General features: G+C 54.3%; 2 protein-coding genes across 2 annotated transcripts in view; both read left to right on the forward strand.

The window, feature by feature from the left end:
* ANO7P1 overlaps positions 1-11,817 on the forward strand; it is a 14,006-nt gene extending 2,189 nt beyond the window's left edge. Inside the window, exons 2-14 of the mRNA XM_011939941.1 lie at positions 67-285; positions 1,082-1,213; positions 1,965-2,026; positions 2,213-2,436; positions 2,597-2,689; positions 6,327-6,464; positions 7,123-7,164; positions 8,090-8,139; positions 9,110-9,250; positions 9,829-9,978; positions 10,052-10,249; positions 10,944-11,154; positions 11,668-11,817. Coding sequence (XP_011795331.1) covers positions 67-285; positions 1,082-1,213; positions 1,965-2,026; positions 2,213-2,436; positions 2,597-2,689; positions 6,327-6,464; positions 7,123-7,164; positions 8,090-8,139; positions 9,110-9,250; positions 9,829-9,978; positions 10,052-10,249; positions 10,944-11,154; positions 11,668-11,817 — 1,810 coding nt within the window. The remainder of the gene's footprint in view (positions 1-66; positions 286-1,081; positions 1,214-1,964; positions 2,027-2,212; positions 2,437-2,596; positions 2,690-6,326; positions 6,465-7,122; positions 7,165-8,089; positions 8,140-9,109; positions 9,251-9,828; positions 9,979-10,051; positions 10,250-10,943; positions 11,155-11,667) is intronic.
* Positions 11,818-15,592: 3,775 nt separating this feature from the next.
* Positions 15,593-21,290, forward strand: part of ARHGEF19 (Rho guanine nucleotide exchange factor (GEF) 19) — a 14,653-nt gene continuing 8,955 nt past the window's right edge. Inside the window, exons 1-6 of the mRNA XM_011939880.1 lie at positions 15,593-15,762; positions 19,192-19,631; positions 20,021-20,305; positions 20,466-20,586; positions 20,663-20,739; positions 21,024-21,286. Coding sequence (XP_011795270.1) covers positions 19,220-19,631; positions 20,021-20,305; positions 20,466-20,586; positions 20,663-20,739; positions 21,024-21,286 — 1,158 coding nt within the window. The 5' untranslated portion in view covers positions 15,593-15,762; positions 19,192-19,219. The remainder of the gene's footprint in view (positions 15,763-19,191; positions 19,632-20,020; positions 20,306-20,465; positions 20,587-20,662; positions 20,740-21,023; positions 21,287-21,290) is intronic.

Here is a 21,290-nt window from a genome sequence, read left to right on the forward strand (position 1 = left end):
GGGGGGACAGAGCGGGAGCGGGGTCAGACCGCTCCTAACTGTCCCCCTGACCCCGCGATGGGACAGACTTCGTGCTCGCCTGGGAGGACAAGCTGCGACTCCCGCGGCGGCGGGAGAGAGGCAACTCAGGCTGCGGCGCTGGCGCAAGAATTTTCAGCGGAACCTGGAGGAGGTGAGCGCAGAGCCGGCGGACTGCGGGTCCCGAGGCCAAGCGCAGACGCCCCTGGCCAGCTCTGAGACCAGCACAAGCGCCTTCAGCAGCTCATCTGTCAAATGGGTTTGGCCGTAGTGTCAGCCCTATGCAGGGGCTGTGACGATTACACGGACGAAAGGTGTAAAACGCTCAGGCCAGGGCCTGGCACATTGGAGGCACCCAAGAAAGGGGCAAGGTCAGTCACTATACGATGCGGCCCATCCGGAGTCTGTCTCCGCGTTTGAAAAACCAGGGTGTTCGTTTTCCTCATTTGAAATTTAAACGAGGAAACGCATGTCAAAGCGCTTTTGAAGGCAGAAAGGACTGACGCGAAAAATGGGACCTGGCTGGGCGCGGTGGCTCACGCCTGTAATCCCAGCACTTTGGAAGGCCAAGGCGGACGGATCACCTGAGGTCCGGAGTTCGAGACCAGCCTGGCCAATACGGTGAAACACCTTCTCTGCTAAAAATACAAAAATTAGCCGGGCGTGGTGGCGCATGCCTGTAATCCCAGCTACTTGGGAGGCTGGGACAGGAGAATCGCTTGAATTCGGGAGGCGGAGGTTGTGGTGAGCCGAGATCGCGCCACTGCACTCCAGCTTGGGCAACAGAGCGAGATTTTGTCTCAGAAAAAAAAAAAAAAAAGGGGATCTGTCACCTCCCGGGACCGTGAGGGGAGGGGCTTAGGGGTCTTTCCCTCTCCTGGGAAAGCAGCCCAGGAAAGCAGCCCCGCGTAGCCCCGCACCCTTCGCCGAGCTGAGCGCGCCTGGGAGCCGCTGTGCTACACAGAGGAACTGAGCCTGCGCGCGCCGCCGCAGGTGGAAGGGCGGGACTGGTCCGCCCGGGGCGGAGTCTCCTCGGGGGCCGTAACCCTGTCCTTGACCCCAGGCCCGGCCCAACCCCGACTCTGAGGGCTCGAGGGGAGACACAACGGCGCCTGCGCCTGCGCAACCCTCTGCAGCAGAAGGTGCGCAGCCGGCGGCAGGACACGTGCGCCTTCCGCAGCTCGGGTCCGGGCAAGTGAGACCGGGCGGCGCCTCGAGTGGGCGAGGTCTGTCCACGGAGGGGCAGGAGCCAGTAGAAGCCTTAGCCTAGCCAAGGCTGATTTGCCCCTCCTCGGCGTGCCACAGAGGCAACTCCCGCGTCACTCGCTTTAGGTCTCCGACTCTGTCCTTTCCTCAAACTGGAGCCCCGGCCCTGCCCACCATCCTTGATTCCCACCTGTTCAATCCGATCTGATGCTCACCTGACTGGAACACACGCAGCCCAGGCTGCGCTCTGTGGGCAGAAGGGCTCTCTGGCAATGGCAGCTGGCGTGTCTCACCTGCCTGTCTGCAACGGAGAGGCTTTGGACTGGTATTAGGTTTCAGATCGGGCGGAGGGCTGGGCTTCTGACCCCTGTTGCTCTCACAGATTCCTGGGCAGCGATTCCCATGACTCCTACTTCTCCTACATGTGGAGGCACTGAGTGGTGAGATGGCTGCTTGGGGCGAGTCCAGCTGGGACCTTAAGCGGGCAGTTGACGCCAGGACTCCCCTGGCAAGTGGCAGAAATCCTGGCCCGCACAATCTCCGGGAAGAAGAAACATACAGAGATGGGCATCGCCCACCTGCTGGCAGAGGGCGTCTACACTGCAGCCTTCCCACAGCATGAGGAAGAGATATCCCAAGCTCAGATCTCTCCCAGGCCTGACAGCATGGCAGCAGTGGCTGGGGCATCCGGAGAGCACTCTCAAACCTCCCTGCAGCTCTCCCTCCTTTTGTCCTCCTAGGATCCCTTTGAACTGCCTGGGTACCAGGTACCCGGTTCAGATCTCAACTCTCGCCAATTGCTGTACCCATAGTGGGCTTGCTGGGGATACTGTCACAAATACAAGCCCCTGGACTACGTATGAGAGTACTTTGGGGAGAAGGTGGTCATCCACTTTGCCTGGCTAGGTGAGTCTGGCGCTGGGGTGGGGTCTAGGAGTGGGGCTTGAGTGCAGAGATGGGGCTTCATGAGCTTTCTCTTACCCTTCAGGTTTCTACATGGCCTGTCTGCTGCCTGTCACTGTGGTGGGCACCCTGCTCTTTATCTCCGGCTTATCTCCGGCCTTGTCACCGTGGGGACCAACACACCAGTGTGGGTGGCTGCAGAAGGGTTGGGGGATGGGCTGGATGGGCCAGGTTGTCCACCTGGTTGAGGATAGGCCTTCCCAGGATAGGCACCCTCTGCTCATAGAGAGGAGATCTGTGCCAGTGGAGGTGCCACTCTGTGATACCTGTGCCATGTGGAATATTTCCGGGATCTGCCCCATGGCCAAGGGGAGCCAGGGAAAGGGGAAAAAATAACAGGTAGGTATTTTGGACCCAACCTGGGCCTGGATGCTGGCCCTACCTTGTGCCCTCTCTCCCCTCCTCACAGCTGAGCTGTGTCTTTGACCACCCAGGAACTGTGTTCTTCAGTATCTTCATGTCCTTCTGGGCCATGGCCTTCCTGGAGCACTGGAAGCAGGGAGTGCCACCTTGGCCCACCACTAGGACTGCAGCGACTTCCAGGACCACGAGGTGATGCCCAGCTCAGCCCTCCAGGCCACAACCACACTTCCCAGAGTTCTCAGAGGCCAGAAAGTATACTGGGAAGAGCTCAGACTTTGGAGTCCAACATCCCGGGATCCAAATCTGGCTTCTCCTCACACTTTTCCTGGGTCACTTTCCAGCCTCCCCTGACATCAGGATGCTATAGGCTTGGTGAGGTGAAACATTGGGAGTATTTATATAATAAGCTGGACCTTGGAAAGAGACCCTCCCCAGAACCGAGAAGGAGAAAACATTCCACCTGCCCACCCACCCATCCAGCTACCTACCTGTCTATCCAAACATCTAATCATTGATCCTGAATTCGCTTCTCCCTACCTCTCCTGCCACACCCCAGCTCTCCTCACTCCAGTCCAAGTCACCATTTCCTCTTTCCTGGACCACTGCAGTGACCTCCCAACAGGTCTCCTTGCCCCACTTAATTCATTCTCAGCTGCCAGTACGGCGACATTCTGTGTTACCTTCCTCAAAGCCTTCCAGGACAGTCTCATTTGAGACGTACCTGGGAAATCATCCAAATCCCTCACAGTGGCCTGCAAGGCCCTGTGCCATCTGGCCTGTGTCTGGTTCTCCCCAACTGGCTCCACCAGATCCTTAAATAGGTCAAGTTCATTTCTACCCAGGAGCCTTGGCATTGGCTATATTGGCTATGCTCTGCCAGAATCCTCTTCCTTCAACTTTTTGTTGTTGTTTTTGAGATGGAGTCTCACCCTGTTGCCTAGGCTGGAGTGCAGTGGTGCAATCTCAGTTGACTGCAGCCTCTACCTCCCAGGTTCAAATTATTCTCCTGCCTCAGCCTCCCGAGTAGCTGGGATTACAGGTGTGTGCCACCACACCTGGCTAATTTTTGTATTTTTAGTAGAGATGGGGTTTCACCATGTTGGCCAGGCTCGTCTTGAACACCTGACCTCAGGCGATCTGCCTGGCTTAACCTCCCATAGTGCTGGGATTACAGACAGACATGAGCCACCACGCCCAGTCCCTTCAGATTTTATATGGCCTACTCCTTGTCATTCAAGTCTCAAATGTTTCCTTCCTAGGGAGGTCTTCCCTGATCACTAATCCAGAGAGGCTCCCTGTCACGGTTTTAATTTAATCGCAGCATTCATCACTGTATTTTATGATTTATTTGTTTATTATCTGTCTTCTCCCACTGGCATGTGAGCTCCATGAGAGCAGAGACCTTGTGTGTGATGTTGGCTGCTGTACCCCCATGCCCAGAATAGTCTCTAGCATATAGGAGATGCTCAATAAATGTTTGTTGAGTGAATCTGTGAATAATCTATCTTCTGCCTACCCATTTGTCCAGCCATCCATCAATTTATCCATTCAACAGGGTTACAGGAAGATAGAAAACCAGAGAAGGTATTTTAACAGGGATAATTTCACATAAGGTATTGGTTAAACAGGTGCTGGGGGACTGAAAAAGCAGAAATGGAACACTGAGACAATGAAGTAAATGTCAATGGTACCCTTTGGATAGTGCAGTACACAACTCAAGTGACTCTCAAGAGTGGCCCTGGCCCGGGCACAGTGGCTCACACCTGTAATCCCAGCACTTTGGGTGGCTGAGGCAGGAGGATCACTTGAGCCCGGGAATTCAAGATCAGCCTCAGCAACACAGTGAGACTTTCCCTTTACTACAAAATAAAAAATTAGCTGGGTGCAGTGGCATGCACCTGTAGTCCCAGCTACTCAGTAGGCCGAGGCAGGAGAATCACTTGGGGCCAGGAGTTTGGGGCTGCTGTGAGCTATGATTGTGCCACCACACTCCAGCCTGGGTGACACAGCAAGACCTTGTCTCTGAAAAATATTTAAAATTAAATTAAAATTAAAATTGACCATGCACGGTGGTTGATGCCTATAATCCCAGCACTTTGAGAGGCTGAAGCAAGTGGATCACTTGAGGCTAGGAGTTTAAGACCAGCTTGGCTAACTTGGCATAACTCCATCTCTACTAAAAATACAAAAATTAGCCCCAGCCAGGCGCAGTGGCTCACGCCTGTAATCCCAGCACTTTGGGAGGCCAAAGCGGGTGGATCACGAGGTCAAGAGATCGAGACCAGCCTGACCAACAGAGCGAAACCTCGTCTCTATTAAAAATACAAAAATTTGCTGGGTGTGGTGGTGCACACCTGTAATCCCAGCTCCTCAGGAGGCTGAGGCAGGAGAATTGTTTGAATCTGGGAGAGGGAGGTTGCAGTGTGCCAAGATCATGCCACTGCACTCCAGCCCAGGGGACAGAGTGAGACTGTCTCAAAAAAAAGAAAAGAAAAAGAGTGGCCCTGCCTTTGCACCCACTGTTCCCTCCCCAGAAAGCTTCTCTCCACTGTCCCTTTAGCACCTTTTCACCTTTTGGGTCATAGCTAAAGTGTCATTTTTTCAGAGTGACCATCCATGAAAAAGTTTTCCTTCATAGGATGTATATATATATCTGTGTTTATTCATTTATCTCTGTCTTGCAAACTAGTTTGTAAACTTCATTAGGCATGGATCTTCCCCAGTTTGTTCACTATGGCATGTTCAGTATCTATTGCACAGTGGTACACAGTTAATAGTTATTGACTAAAGTAATAAATTTATCCATTTATCCACCCACCCATCCACCCATCCCACTCATCCACCCATCCCACTCATCCATTCATCCATTTTTCCCCATGTTCATCAACCATTCAAACAGACTTTCATCTGTTCACTCACCTAACCATCCATTTACCATCCATCCGTCCATCCTCATGTCCATCAATCATCCAACCAGACTTTCATCTGCTCACCCACCTAACCATCCATCCATCCATCCATCCATTCATCCATCCATCCATCCATCCGTCCATCCTCATGTCCATCAGCCATCCAACTAGACTTTCATCTGCTTGCCCGCCTAACCATCCACCCATCCTCCATTCATCCATCCATTCATCCATTCACCAATCCTCAACCATCCAACCAGACTTTCATCGCTCACCCACCTAGCTATCCATCTGTCCTCCATTCATCCATCCATCTACCCATCCATCCATCCATCTATCCATCTATCCTCATGTCCATCAACCATCCAACCAGACTTTCATCTGCTCACTCACCTAACCATCCATCCGTTCATCCATCCATCCATCCTCATGTCCATCAACCATCCCACCAGACTTTTATCTGCTCACCCACGTAGCCATCCATCCATCCCTCCACCCACCTGCCTACCTACCCACTTTCTTGTGAATAAACTATAGAGATTTACTGATTGCTTGCCCAGTTTACCCACCCATTTGTCAGCCTACTGCCTGCTCACTCATCAGTCTATGTAGCCCTTCTCCATATGTCCACCCATTTGCTGTTTACTTCTTCGTCTACCCACCCATCCATGTAGCCATCCATCCACAGGCTTTTAACCATGCCCTGGGGAAAAAGGCCCTGCAAAACCAAAAATGAATTAGAACCCATTCCTGTACTTCCAGAGCTCCCTCTGCAGTCATGAAAAGGTGGGGGGCTTCCCCTATCCTAGGATCATGCCACCAGCCTCTTGGCCCTAGGATGCACATTTCTGTTGCCCCCTGTGATAGGAGTGCCCACATCTAGAGTTTGCTGCCTCGGCCCTGCAGATGACCCAGAACCCAGTGACAGACTTGAAGGAGCTCTACTTCCCACCCCACAGCTGCCTTTCCCGCTTACTCACCAGCTCTGCAGCCATTCTCACTGTGGTGAGGGGACACTGAGCCTTTGCTCTGGAAGGACTGGCCCCTTCAGGGTGGGTGCACTGGAACCCTGGCAGTCCACTCTCCAGCTCTGACAGTCCTCTCTCCTGGCCCCCAGCTTTGCGTTGTGATGATTTTCCCTGTGTCTGTCATAATTTGTTTGTTTGTTTGTTTGTTTTTGAGACAGAGTCTCGCTCTGTCACCCAGGCTGGAGTGCAGTGGCGCGATCTCGCCTCACTGCAAGCTCCACCTCCCGGGTTCACGCCATTGTCCTGCCTCAGCCTCCCGAGTAGCTGGGACTACAGGCACCTGCCACCACGCCCAGCTAATTTTTTGTATTTTTAGTAGAGACGGGGTTTCACCGTGTTAGCCAGGGTTGTCTCGATCTCCTGACCTCGTGATCCTCCCGCCTTGGCCTCCCAAAGTACTAGGATTACAGGTGTGAGCCACTGCACCTGGCTTGTCTGTCATAATTTACCATGGCATTATCAGCATTGCAATGTTCCACACTGGCAGCTCTGTGCTCATGACCCAAGTGAATGTCCTTTGGGGCAATGGAGGGTGGGAGCACTGTTCTAGGTTCCAGGCCTAATGTGGGCATCTACAGGTTTTTTTCATCCCACCACATGGGTGGCTCCAGGTAATGGCCCATCACTCTGCCTAGGCTGGCAACATTGCCAACATCAGCAGCACTGTGCTCAGTCAGGTACTGGCCTTCCTCTTTTTTTTTTTTTCTTTTTTTTTTTTGGAGACAGAGTCTCATTCTGTTGCCCACACTGGAGTGCAGTGGTGCCATCTCGGCTCACTGCAAGCTCCACCTCCCGGGTTCATTCCATTCTCCTGACTCAGCCTCCCAAGTAGCTGGGACTACAGGCACCTGCCACCACGCCCGGCTGATTTTTGTGTGTGTGTGTGTTTTTAGTGGAGACAGGGTTTCACTGTGTTAGCCAGGATGGTCTTGATCTCCTGACCTCATGATCCACATGCCTTGGCCTTCCAAAGTGCTGGGATTATTATTATTATTATTTTTTAGACACAGTTTCGCTGTGTCCCCCAGGCTGGAGTGCAGTGGTACAATCTCGGCTCACTGCAACCTCCTTCTCCCAGGTTCAAGTGATTCTCCTGCCCCAGCCTCCTGAGTAGCTGGGATTACAGGCACGTGCCACCATGCCTGGCTAATTTTTGTATTTTTAGTAGAGATGGGATTTCACCATGTGGGTCAGGCTGGTCTCAAACTCCTGACCTCAGGTGATCCACCCACCTTGGCCTCCCAAAGTGCTGGGATTACAGGTGTGAGCCACCATGCCTGGCCTGGTCTTCCTTTAAAACCAGGTCTACACCACACTGGCTGACTCACCAGATGGAGTAAGTGAAGGTAATGGGTTGCAGGGCTATCTTTGTGTCATCTGGGAACTGGGAGTCTGGTGTCTGCAGTCACCCTCAAGCGAGAGTGGCCAGGGACACATGGCTGACATCAGGGGTTGGTAGGTTAAGGACAGGAGCGTAGAGGCTGACCTGATGGGCTATGCCTGCCCCCTTGTGCCCAGTAGAATTCCGACCAGCTCTGCCCTTTGTCCAGAGATGCATAGAATCCAGACCCTCCATGAAAATGCCTTCACTTTCATTTTCAGTTTGTCAGTTTCTATTCTTCTCCCTTCTACATGGCATTCTTCAAAGGCAGGTGAGGACCACTCCCCAATCCCCAGCCTTGGGGCTGTTGCTTCCCCAGGAAGCAGCCCAGCAAAGCAGCAGCACCCTTTGGGCTCCAGATTTGTCCCTACCCAGGTCTTGCTATTGATCTTAAAGCTGGTTCTTGATTTCCCTGGGCTAGAGTCTTATCGACTGTAATTTCCAGGCCCATCATTGCACAACTGTGAAAATCTAACACCTGCGTTCAGTCTGTCCTTCAGCCCTCACTGGGTGGCCCCAAGCCTGACAATGCCACCTCCTAATGCTGCAGTTTGACTTTATCACCATCTTTTGGGAGCCTTCCTGCTGTGCACCCTTGGTTGGATGCTAGGGACACAGAAATGAATCAGAGCTGGTCCTTTTCCCTAGGAGCATCCAGTCTTTAATGAGATCTGGTTAAGAGTCATAAAGTGCTGGACTCTCAGGAGGTGCTGTTATTGTGTAATTACCATTGTCATTGAAGGATGATCACCAAAAAAGCCCACTCCCCAGCACAATGACTCCATCTTCCTGGGCCACAAATGCCGCATTGGCTGATCGTAGGTTGAGCAGTAGGTTTAGGCCACGGTCCCAGCAGACCCCTGGGCCCTAGTAGGGTAGGCAAGGCCTCCCATCAGCTCTGTCAGCAGGGTTATCTCTCAATTCAGGGGGCAGCCAGAGGATCAGGAGCAGAGTGGGGAAATGGGGTCAGCCTCAGCATGGAGTTTAGCTGCAGCCTGGCTCCAGAGAGGGAGGCCCTTAGGTTTGTGGGATACCCCGGTCAGTATGGCACATTGCTCGGCATGTGGAGTGAGGACGTGATTATGTACCCCTGGGTTGCTGGCTCTTGGGGGTTAGTGGGTAGTCCTCACAACCTCGGGTCTGGCAGGGGTAGGATCTGCCTCTGGGGCCTCCAAAGTGGGTAGAAGTAGCAGGTGGCCAACTTTCTGCACCAGCAAGGAGGTGGGGTAACCCCTATGCAGCCACGAAGCCCTGAGTAAGGTGCTCTGTGCCTGCCAACAACAGCGCGGCCCTGGTGGCTGCCACATCGAGGTCACCCAACAGCTCATCATCATCATGGTGGGCAAACAGCTGCTCAGCCACATGGAAGAGTTTGCTGTGCTGTGAGTGGTGGGGGGAGAATAGGGGACAGGGCTGGGCCTAATCAGGCCATTGGAGGGCTTTTATAAGAGCAGAGCAGAAAACCTCTTTCCTGGGACAGAAGATATGGACACAAGTCCTAGCCCTGCTTGTTGTGAGCTGCATGGCTTTGTGTCTCTCTGGGCCTCAGTTTGCTCATCTATACAATGGGGACAATAATACCTCTCCAAGAGAGTTGAGGGGATTATGAGGCATTCAACAGGAAAGAGCTTTGCAAATGGAGGGTTTTCTATTACTTTTTTTTCAGGGGGCAGTGATATTCCAGAGACCAAGAAAGGCTATGTGGGAAGCACAGAGTTGAGAGCACTGGACTCCTGTCTAACAGATTGGATTTGAACACTGACTCCACCACTCACAATTTGGGGAGCCTGGGGCAAGTTCTCCAGGTGTGTTTCCTCATCAGTAAAGTAGAAATCATCATGGTGCCTGCCTCTAAGGGGTGCTGGTGATAGAAGTGGCAGTTCCTAGCACAAGGTCCTGTTATGACCATTATCTGGTTTCCCTGCCTCCTGCCCCCAGGAAGCTGAAGGCTTGGTGGCAGAAGTGGCAGCTGGCAGGGCAGAGGGACACCCAGGTCGGGCAACAGCTGCAGCGCTGGGAGGAGGAAGGACTATGAGCTCATCGAGTGCCAGGGCCTGTTTGATGAATACCCAGGTATGGAGGAGCAGTCGCTCAGCAGCGTGTGCCCTGGGTATGAGTGGGGCCCCTGGGGGCCTGGAACAGCAGGGGAGATGGCCCCGGGCCTGACACTCTCTGCCTGCCAGAGCTGCAGTTTGGTTCATCACCATCTTTGTGGTGGCATTCCTGCTGGCACCCCTGTTCGCTCTGCTCAACAACTGGGTAGAAATCAGACTGGACGCCCACAAGTTCCTGTGCGAGTACCAGCGACCAGTGGCTGGGCGCAGCAGGACGTCTGGATCTGACTGCTCCTGCTGGAGGTCGTGGTACACCTTGCGGTCACCGTGAATGGGAGTGAGGCAGATGAAGGGAATACAGGGGCAGGGGGCGGGGGAGATGGAGCTCAGAGACTGGGGAAAGAGGTTCAGAAATAGGGAAATGCGGGGCTGGAGAAGGAAATCCGGGTCAGAGGTTGGGAAATAGGGGACAGGAGGCTAGGATTCCGAGCCAAAGGTTCATCCTGCCTCGGGAGTAGGTCTGGATCCGAGTGGGGGTGAGTTAGGGAGTTGGGCCCTGAAGGCCCTCTGGCTCTGCAGGCTTTCGTCCCGCCTTCACCTCGGACTTCCTGCCGCATTTCCAGTACCAGTAAGAACACCACACTCAGGTGCACGGCTTTGTGAATTTCACGCCGGCACCCGCGCCCGCTGCCTACCTGTCCCGGAGCAAACGCACTCTGCAGGTGTTAGACCCTTCAGGCTGGGGAGGAGAGCCCTGAGCTTTGGTGGGCGTGGCCTTCCTGTGAGGGGCGTGACGCAGAGGTGGGAGAGGCGGAGCTCTGCGCCTTGGTGGGCGGGAAGCTGAGGCGGGAGTGGCAGGGCCTGTCTAGGAAGCACGGCGGGGAGCCTTGGTGAGGGAGGCCGGCCTGGGAGGGGCGGGTGCTGAGTCTTGGTGGGCGGGGCCTGTCTGGGAGGGGCGGGTACTGAGCAGGGAGGGGCGGGGCCTGGCTGGGGTGCAGTGAGCTGAGTCTGCCCCGGACAGATGCGCGGAGCCGGCTAGGGTACTGGCTGAACGGGCAGGGCCAGATTCTAGGGAGGAGGAGGGGAGGAAATGCAGGGTTCGGAATCGAGATCCGAGAGCCTCTCCAGACCCCGCAACCCAGATACAAGGCCTTTCGCGACGCGGGGGTGAACCTCGCCCTCTTCTACTAGAAGGTGCTGCCGTGCATCTGGGCTTCATTATCGCCTTCGAGGTAGGCTCAGCCATCTGTCTTGGACAGACTTGGTTCCAAGTTCAGGCTCTGCCGCCGACCGGCTGGAAATGGGGATATATTATATAATAGGATCTACTTTATAGGGTCGTTATGAAGGTTCGGTGTCAAGCATTTGCACTGTGTCTGGCATGTTGTGCTCAATGAATTAATATCACAAATAATAATAACATTATTTCTTGGCAAGAGAAAGGAGAAAGGAGAGGAAGCACTCGCCCACCAGTTTTGCTCTTTTACAAGCCCTGCCCTTGACGGGGTTCCTACTGTTAAGGGTTCGAATCATAGCTCTGTGTCTTTGGGCAAATGACAACCCCTTTCTGCTTCTGTTTCTTCACTTGTGGAGTAGAAATTATCCCCAGCTCATAGAGTTGTTGCGAGGATTAAATTAATTAATATCCGAAAAACCTTCAGATTAGGGTTTGGCGCAGGGTAAGTGCTCTATGAGTTAAGATCGCTAAGGCAATCATTCTCTCTTTTTGGCCCCCTTCTCCCCAGCATGTAGTGTTCTTCTTGCAGTGCCCCAACGCCCGGCTCGTGCCCGATGTGCCAGCCCTGGCTACCAAGATAACGCGCGAGGGCTACCTGGCCAAGCAGGCGGTGGCAGTCAACGGGGAGGCACTGCCTTCAGTCAGCAAGGCAGGCTGACCCCGGCCCCACCCACACTATAATGACCATAATGACCACGCCCCTTGGCCTGCCCTCAAGCCTTAGCTCAGCCTTCTCAAGTTCCGCTCTCTCTAGCCACGCCCCATTATTTGGCCTCGCCCATTGGAGGGATTGGCTGGACTCCCTGTAGTTTCCGCCTGTTCCCGCCCATCATTAAGCTCCGCCCCTGCTACGCCCCCTTTTCTACTTTAGCCGCAAACTGGGGTTGGGGGCTGTGCTCTGGAGCTCCAGCCTGCTCAGCCTGACCAAGCTGTGCTCTACGTCCGCTGTCCCCGAAGTCCAGGACGCAGGGGCGAGTGAGGCAGGGCCGCCCTTCCAGGACCCTAGGTTCCCCAGGATGCTCCTCCTACTGGGGTCCTCTGGCTTCCAGTTAAGCATCTGGGCAGTGTCTCAAGGCCTGCTCAGGAGCTGGGATGAGGGGATTGGAGTTCCCTGGAGACCTCCAGACCTGCATTGCTACCCTTCCGTGTTCCCCTTGCCTCCTGGCCTCTGTACAATGCTGACAATAAACCTGTCTCTGCGCCCCAGCCTGCCACCTCTCCACGGCCACCTGGTCCCCACTCACACGGTGCAGTGTCTACTCACTATGTGGCAATGCTCTAGGGAGTCGAAGTGAACATGGGGGAGCAGGGGAACCCTAATCATTCTGAACTTAATGGCCATCGGTTGGCAGCTAAGGAAAATACTTTGGGGCTGGGCACGGTGGCTCACGCCTGTAATCCCAGCACTTTGGGAGGCCGAGGCGGGTGGATCACCTGAGGTCAGGAGTTCGAGACCAGCTAAACCAACATGGAGAAACCCCATCTCCACTAAAAATACAAAACTGGCCAGGGGTGGTGGCGCATGCCTATAATCACAGCTACTCAGGAGGCTGAGGCAGGAGAATCACTTGAACCTGGGAGGCGGAGTTTACGGTGAGCCGAGATAGCGCCATTGCACTCCAGCCTGGGCAACAAGAGCAAAACTCTGTCTCAAAAATAAATAAATAAATAAATAAATAAATAAATAAATAAATAAATAAAATACTTTGGGGGACTAGGGCACGGGCCATGAAACCTCTGCTGTGTATTCCAAGCCCGTAGTGTATGACTAATAAGATCAATAAGAGTTTAGTTAGGTTAGCCGAGACACCTCCTATTAGACTTTCACACACTTTTCACCACGAGACCCTCCTAAAAGTCTGGTGAGGCAGTACCAGGCAGTGGTGAAGGACTCAGGTTGGTGGTGTGGTCAGACAGACCTGGGTTTCTTTTTTTTTTAGATGGAGTCTTGCTCTGTCACCCAGGCCGGAGTGCAGTGGTGTGACCTCAACTCACTGCAGCCTCTGCCTCCCTGCCTCCTGGGTTCAAGCGATTCTCCTGCCTCAGCCTTCCAAGTAGCTGGGATTACAAGTGTGCGCCACCACGCTCAGCCAATTTTTGTATTTTTAGTACAGACAGAGTTTCACCATGTTGGCCAGGCTGGTCTCAAACTCCTGACCTTGTGATCCGCTGGCCTTGGCCTCCCAAAGTGCTGGGATTACAGGCGTGAGCCACTGCACCCGGACTGTTTTTGTATTTTTAGTAGAGACAGATTTCACTATGTTGCCAGGCTGGTCTAGAACGCCTGACCTCAGGGGATCCACCCACTTCGGCCTCCCAAAGTGCTGGGATTACAGGCGTGAGCCACTGTGCCCAGCCAGACCTGGGTTTCAATACTAGTCCCGCCCCTTATTAACTGTGTGACCCTGGACAAGTTATTTAATCTATTGAACCTCAATGTCATCTGTAAAATAGGGACTTCATAGAACTGATGAGAGATTTCAAAGCGATAATGCTCATGACTTAACTTGTACAAGCCTCTTAAACAGTTGGCCCCCCATATCCTCAGGTTCTGCATCCTTGAATTCAACCAACAATGCATGGAAATTGAAAATAAAAACAAAAAATAACAACAATGACAAAAATAATGCAAATAAAAAACATTACAGGATAACAACTATTTACATAGCATTTACACTGTATTAAGGTGTTATAAGTAATCTAGAATTGATTTAAACTGTACTGGAGGGCCAGGCATGGTGGCTCATGTCTATAATCCCAGTACTTTGGGAGGCCAAGGCTGGTGAATCGCCTGAGCCTAAGAGTTTGAGACCAAGCTGGACAACCTGATGAGATCCCATCTCTACAAAAAATACAAAAATTAGTCAGGTGTGGTGGTGCATGCCAGCAGTCCCAGTTACTCAGGAGGCTTAGGTGGGAGAATTACCCAAGCCCAGGAGGTCAACGAGACTGCAAGTGAGTCCTGTAATTGCACCACTGCACTCCAGCGTGGATGACAGAGTGAGACCCTCTCACTTGAGTACATTTTATTTTTTTTATTTTTTGACAATAAATACATAAAATAGACGGGATACGGTGGCTCACGTCTGTAATTCCAGCACTTCGGGAAGTTGAGGTGGGTAGATCATTTAAGGTCAGGAGTTCAAAACCAGCCTGGCCAACATGGTGAAACCCTGTCTTGACTAGAAATAAAAGAAAAGTAGTAGGGTGTGCTGGCATGCGCCTGTAATCCCAGTTACTGGGGAGGCTGAGGCAGAAGACTTGCTTGAACCTGGGAGGCAAAGGTTGCGGTGAGCTGAGATCCCACCCCTTGCACCACCATGTCTGGGTGACAGAGCAAGACTGCATCTCAAAAATAAATAAATAATAAATAAATAAATAAATAAATTTTACTGGAGGATGTACAAAGGTGTTAGCAAACACTACGACATTTTATATAAGGGACTTGAGCAGCCATGGATTTTGGTATGGGGAGGTACTAGAACCAATTCCCCACAGATTCTGGGTACCAAGGGACAACTGTACTCACCTAAGTGGTAGCAGTAACAGTATCCACCTGACAGGGTCATGGTGGAGATTAAATGAGTAGATACATGTGAAGTGCTCGGGACAGTGCCTGGCACCTAGTAGGTGAACAATAAGTTAGCCCCATGAGTATTAGTATGTGTACACATCTGCATATTAATATTAAGTGCCTGGCAATTGCTGGGAACTCAAACAGATGGCAGGTAATATTAGGGCAAAATGCAGCTTCCCCTTCCACAGGGTTGGGAAGATTGCATGCTGGGCATACAGCATGCCCTTCTTATTGGAGGTGGTTTGACTTGGCTATTTGATTTCGTTTATTGAGGGCTCAATTGGTATAGTCTGGGAAGGCTTCATGGTGGAGGTGGCCACTGGAGATGGTGGGGCAGGTCATTCCAGCCAGTGGGAAAGGATAGGCCATTTGCAAGGAGTGGCTGTACTAGATGAGGAGAGGCTGTCCAGGATGATGCCAGATGTCACATCACCAACTTTCAGGATTGATTTCTGTCTCCCAACCATAGGGATGAGTGTTCCCATTTGATAGATGCAGTAATAGGATCAGAGAAGGTCATCAGGGTTCTCAGGGTCCCTAAGGAGTCCAAGGCTTGGGAGGCTCTCTGTGAAGCTCCCAGGATGCTCCCCAGCTCCAAGAAGTCCCCTGAACACGCCCATGTTTGGGAAGCTCCAGAAGAGTGGTGACCTGTCTCCTAGGAGCAGAAGCAGTGCCCCCCCCATCTTGAGGACCTGGGTGTAGGGTCCTTTAGAGCTTCACTTGGGCATAGGACTCCCATTGTTCCAGCCCCCCTCTTGTACCCCAGACTAGCCAAACCGGTTCTGGGGAAGGGGGGCGGGGAGCAGGCACGTTGAGACAGCCGCCTGCCTCTCTCTGCAAGGTTCCCTCCTCCTTCACCTCCCCCTCCCTGCCCCACACAATACCCAGGAGCTTGCCTTGCTCGGCTCTGGGGCCATGCTGACATGCTGACATCGCCCCCTGAGGACTTGGCTGCAACCCCAGAGCCCCCAGGGTGTCCCGGAGCCCTGGACTGTGCTGGCAGCAGGACGGAGCTCCCTGGCTGAGGTAGGGCCCCACCTGGGTGCCAGCAGTCCCATTCTCTTCCCGCCAGTTTTCCCCGCTGAGTGAGCCCTTTGTGCTGCCTGCCTGGTCTCTGATCCTGGCCCTGACCCACTATGGCCTTCTGGGGCTCTGTGAACCACTTAGCCTGGCTCCCCTTTCCAGCCATGACTTCCCACTTGGCTTTATTCCTTAAAGGGCAGAGAGGCCCTGGCAGGGTCCCCACTCTTCTGGGCAGCAGGGCAAGGGGCACCTAGGAGGGGGCAGGGAAAAGCTAGGTACAGGAGGCCAGAAATGCTTTTTCTGACCATGGTAGTGTCCAGGGACTCTCTGGCAGCCTTGCTAAGTGGGCCCATTGCCCTCTGCAATTAGCAGCGCCCACCAAGGGTACTTTCCTCGGCCCCTGCCCATCCTTCTTGGCGCAGATATATTTATGATGAGACATGTTTCTCAGAGAGGGCATTGGGTGGTGGTGTGGTCTCTTAGGAGCCACTTTACAGATGGGAATACTGAGGCCAAGGGATGGGCTATGACTTGCCTAAAGCCACACAGCTGGTCAGTGTCAACACTGGGCCTAGAAGCTTGGGCGGGGGTTATTCTCTTTGGGCTCCAGAATGGCCCTTGCCTAGTAGACAGCAGAGTCTCTATCCTGTGATTGTGCCTTGGGAAGGTAAGGTCTCTGCTGTCTGGGGCCAGTTCTCTTTCTGAGGTTTTTGTTTGTTTGTTTGTTTTCTAACAGAGATGAGCTACACACGGTATGAACACAGCTTGTCCCTCTTAGCTCCGCAGCATGGAGGTTGGGTGGGCCAAACCCCTGGAGGGCCACAGGGCTGGCATCCCAGCTAGATGGGTCATTCTTATTACCCCTTGTCCTGAGCATAGGTGGAGGCTGACACACTCCTGACTTCCCTGCTGGGGACCTGCCTCCAGCTTCATCTCCCCAGGAAGCCTTCTATGTTCCCTCCCCACATTCACCTAGCCTTCTCCTCTGTGGTCTTAACTGGGGGTACTCCTGCTGCAAAGCCTCAATGTTTTGCCGACTTATCCCTGCGAACGATGGGAGAGAGGGTCCCTCCCTGCCCTCCAGGGGCCTCCAGAACCCAAGTGCTAGAATCTCCCAGCATACAGGGGGGCAGGGGGCATGTGTACATGCCTGCACATGTGTGGCCCCAGAAGCAAGCAGGACTTCTGTGTTGAGGACTCCTGATTCCTGCAGAGAAAGAGACCTGTCTGCGGGCAGGGGCCTCTTCCACACACTCCTACAATGTAATGTGTGTCTCGGCCTCGCTCCTTCATCTTCCCCGTCTGTGTGAAGGCCTGAGCTGCATTCTGTCTAGAGAAAGACTGATGATAGTAAAAATACTATCCTGTTTGTCAGATAAGGAGACAGTCTCAGGGAGACTTGCTCAGATGGGCACTCTTCAGGCTAGAGGGACAGAGGCTGACGGTACAAGCCAGAGTGGCCACTGTAGAGACAGTCCCTTTGGAGCAGCCAGTCCCCTTCTTCCCACCCTCCCAGGCAGCTGGGTGAAGGGAGAGGGAGGAAGCAGTTGAGAAGCTGTGCAGAGACACTGGGGCCTGCCATAGACCCAGCCATCTTTCACTGGGTCCTCTTCTCCCTCCCTGTCTCCAACAGTGACTGACACTGTCACTGCTCAGGCCAAGGCTTTCTCTCAAACTGCACTAGGTATTTCAGCCATGGAGCAGTAGTCTATTACCTCCTCCAGGAAGTCTTCCTGGAATACCCAGGTTGAGTTGAGCCCAGCACCCTCCTCTGATGGTTCCTCTGGCTTGGCTCTTGCCAACCTGGATTGTAACTGTTTTCATTTTTGGCTCTCCCACTAGACTGGCAGCCCATGGGCATGAAATGTTTGTCCATCTGTCTCCCTGGGTTTTTTGGGCTTCATCTGTGTCTCTGAGGATCTGGTTGGCCTAAAATTGTCAGTGTCTCTGTCTCCATCTCTGGGTCCCTGAATGTCTCAGCATCTGTGGTTTTTCTGTTTTTGAATGTCTTGGGGTCTTGGTTTCTGAGTTACTGGCTAAGTGGTCTCTGTTTCTCTAGGTCTCTCTCAGTCTTCATCTCCTGGCTTTCCTGGTCCTACCAGGCTGGGCACTGCCCCTTTGGCCTGAGGGGGCCTCTGGGGGGTCCTGGCTGCCCGGCCTGCCCACAGCGAGGCCAGACTAGGGTAGGCCCCCGCCCAGCCCGCTGCCTGCTCCCTCCCTCCCTCCCTGCTTGCCTCACCACAGGGTTTGATGAATCAAACTCTTTGTCTGGGTGGGATCTCCCCCAGCCAGCTGGGCAGAGAGAGGGCTTCCCCTGCCGGAACAGCCAAACAGCATCAGCAGCGGGCCTGGGCCCGGAGAGGTGAGGGGCTGCAGGAGGGAGGCTGGCAGAAGGCCACAGGGCAAGAGCTGCCGGGGCTTGAGACTCTCAGATCATCAGGTCTGCCCCGATCGAAGGGCTGGCTCCCCGGGGATAACTTCCTGCCCAGAAAGGACCCATCCAGCCTGGCCTACCCAGGGGCTGGAAGCTGGAGTGGGGAACAGTCCTTCTTTCACTCCAAACCGGCGGGGGGGGGGGTTGGGGCACCTCCCTGAACTTCAGGAGGGCCCCTGCCTGATCTGGGTGATGGCCCGCCTGCCAGTCCATGACCCTCCCAGCCAACTTGGCATGGGTGTGGGCACCACTCAGCGCTGAAGGCCGCAACTCTGGGCAAGGGTGGGGGGGATGGGGGGAGAAATATCAAAGCAAGGACCTGTGGGCTGCTGTGTGTCTGCATCCTGGGGTGTGCGCGTGAAGGGAACAGGAGGATGAGAAATCTTGGGTGCCTGTGTAAATATCGGATGGGTCAGTGTGTTTGTGAGGAATTGTTTGTTAATGTATATGGTTGTGTAAAAATGTGTGTGTCTGTGACTGTGTGAGCCTGAGTTTGAAATGTATCTATGAAAGTGCACATGTCATTCTATACTTGGGAGAAAATGTAGTGTGGATGTATATGCTGGGACATGGATTTGTGTGATGATGTATGTAGTTGCATGTCTGGTGACATGTCAGTGTGTGTTAGAGAAGGTACAAGGTGGTTAAAATCACCGATTTGAAAGCTAGAATGGCCAGGTTAGAATCCTGGCTCCACTATTTACCAAATAACCTCTCTGTGCCTCACTTTCCTCACCTATAAAATGGGGATAATAAGGGCATCAACTCACAGGGTTGTTGTGAGGATTAAATGAGATAATATGTGTAAAGTACTCAGTCTATCATTCAGGCAATGTCAAGCAAGTATCAGCTATTTCTCTATAATCAGACATGTGAGTGCGTTTGTGGAGATGTGTGCACATAAGTGTACACAGGGGTTTGTCCAGACCTCCAGGGGTGGTGGCTTACTGGCCAGCCCTGCTGTTCTCTGTCTAGATCTGATATCTTCTCTTTTGCAGGGCCAGGTGGTGGCAGAGCAAAAGAGGAATGGACTGTGGGCCACCTGCTACCCTCCAGCCCCACCTTACTGGGCCACCTGGCACTGCCCGCTGCCCTGTAGCAGTGTGCCAGCAGGAGAGTCTGTCCTTTGCAGAGCTGCCCGCCCTGAAGCCCCTGAGCCCAGTGTGTCTGGACCTTTTCCCTGTTGCCCCCGAGGAGCTTCGGGCTCCTGGCAGCCGCTGGTCCCTGGGGACCCCTGCCCCTCTCCAAGGGTTGCTATGGCCATCATCCCCAGGAAGCTCAGATACAGAGATAACCAGCGGAGGGATGCGGCCCAGCAGGGCTGGCAGCTGGCCACACTGTCCTGGTGCCCAGTCCCCAGCTCTGGAGGGACCCTGGAGTCCCCAGCACACACAGCCACAGCGCCGGGCCAGCCACGGCTCAGAAAAGAAGTCTGCCTGTGAGTGACCCTTGGGGAGGCAGGTGTGGGTGCCACAGTGGGGGGGATAGGGGAGGGGCTGGGCAGTTCCTTAACCTTTGTGTCCCAAGGTTCCCCCAAAAGTCAGGACAAGTGGTAGGTTAGTGATTAGGAAACTAGCGGGACTCAGGGAAGGCAAGTGACTTGTCCAAGGTTATGCAGTGAGTCATCATTGCCTGGTCCCTCTGCCTACTGCAGTCAGGCCCTGTGCTGTCCTTACCCCTCTTGTGGACCCCAGGGCTCTGGGGACCAGACGCTAGCAGAAACACAGGCCCTTCCTTTGGGCATGGCGCCTGAACCTCCCCAGGTGCTCAGGGCCAGGCTGGGGGAGACCCCAGCTCGCGCTCTCACACCTTGCCCCCCAACCCTAGGGCGCAAGATGCGGGTGTACCAGCGTGAAGAGGTCCCTGGCTGCCCCGAGGCCCACGCTGTCTTCCTAGAGCCTGGCCAGGTAGTGCAAGAGCAGGCCCAGAGCACAGAGGAGGCCAGGCCGCTGGAGCTGGCTGGATCCACCCGAGTGAGCCTCGAGGGTCCTGAGCGGAGGCGCTTCTCGGCTTCAGAGCTGATGACCCGGCTGCACTCTTCTCTGCGCCTGGGGCGGAATTCAGCAGCCCGGGCACCCATCTCTGGGTCAGGCACCGGAGCAGCCCGGGAAGGTACCAGCTCCTCCCATGGGCCCTGAGGGCAGCTAGATGCTGGGTGGGGGTGGGGGGTGCCCACTCACTGGCTGCCTGAGGCCGTCAGGGTGCCCGGGCCGGGGCCCAGGCCCCAGGCCCACTCTCTGGACCCCCCACCCTCAGTTCTTGCCCTCTCCAGGGAAAGCATCGTCTCGAAGTGTAGAGACGGGACCGGGTGTCGGGACCGGGTGTAGGGACCGGGTGTCGCGGCCAGCCCCTGGTGACTCACGAGAGGGCCATGGCGATTGGTCCGAGCCCAGGTACCACTTCCCGTTTGGGCTTGGGTCTGAGACAGGGTGCAGGCGAATAAGGGCCGTGACGCTCTCTCTTTCCTAGGCTAGACACGCAGGAAGAGCCGCCTTTGGGGTCCAGGAGCACCAACGAGCGGCGCCAGTCTCGATTCCTCCTTAACTGTACGTGGGAGGGGATCCCTGGGAGGAGGTAACGGAGGAAGGGGCTGCGGTGTGGAAATGCGGAAAAGGGGGGTTAGAGAGTTGAGAGGTAGGCATCGAGTGAGAAACGGAGAATGGAACTATCGGTATCTAGCACGCAGTAGTTGCTCAATTTGTTTATCGAATGAATGAATGAATGAATGAATGAATGAATTCACTATGTCCAGATATCCGAACCACAGCAAAGGTTAAGTGACGCGGGCTCTTGAGGGAACCCACGGTCTTGCTCGCCCGTCTTTCCCCAGCCGTCCTCTATCAGGAATACAGCGACGTGGCCAGCGCCCGCGAACTGCGGCGGCAGCAGCGCGAGGAGGAGGGACCCGGGGACGAGGCCGAGGGCGCAGAGGAGGGGCCGGGGCCGCCGCGCGCCAACCTCTCCCCCAGCAGTTCCTTCCGGGCGCAACGCTCGGCGCGAGGCTCCACCTTCTCGCTGTGGCAGGATATCCCCGACGTACGCGGCAGCGGCGTCCTGGCCACGCTGAGCCTGCGGGACTGCAAGCTGCAGGAGGTGG

The sequence above is a fragment of the Colobus angolensis genome, unplaced genomic scaffold (genome assembly GCF_000951035.1).
Source record: "Colobus angolensis palliatus isolate OR3802 unplaced genomic scaffold, Cang.pa_1.0 Scaffold185, whole genome shotgun sequence".
Lineage (NCBI taxonomy): Eukaryota > Metazoa > Chordata > Mammalia > Primates > Cercopithecidae > Colobus > Colobus angolensis.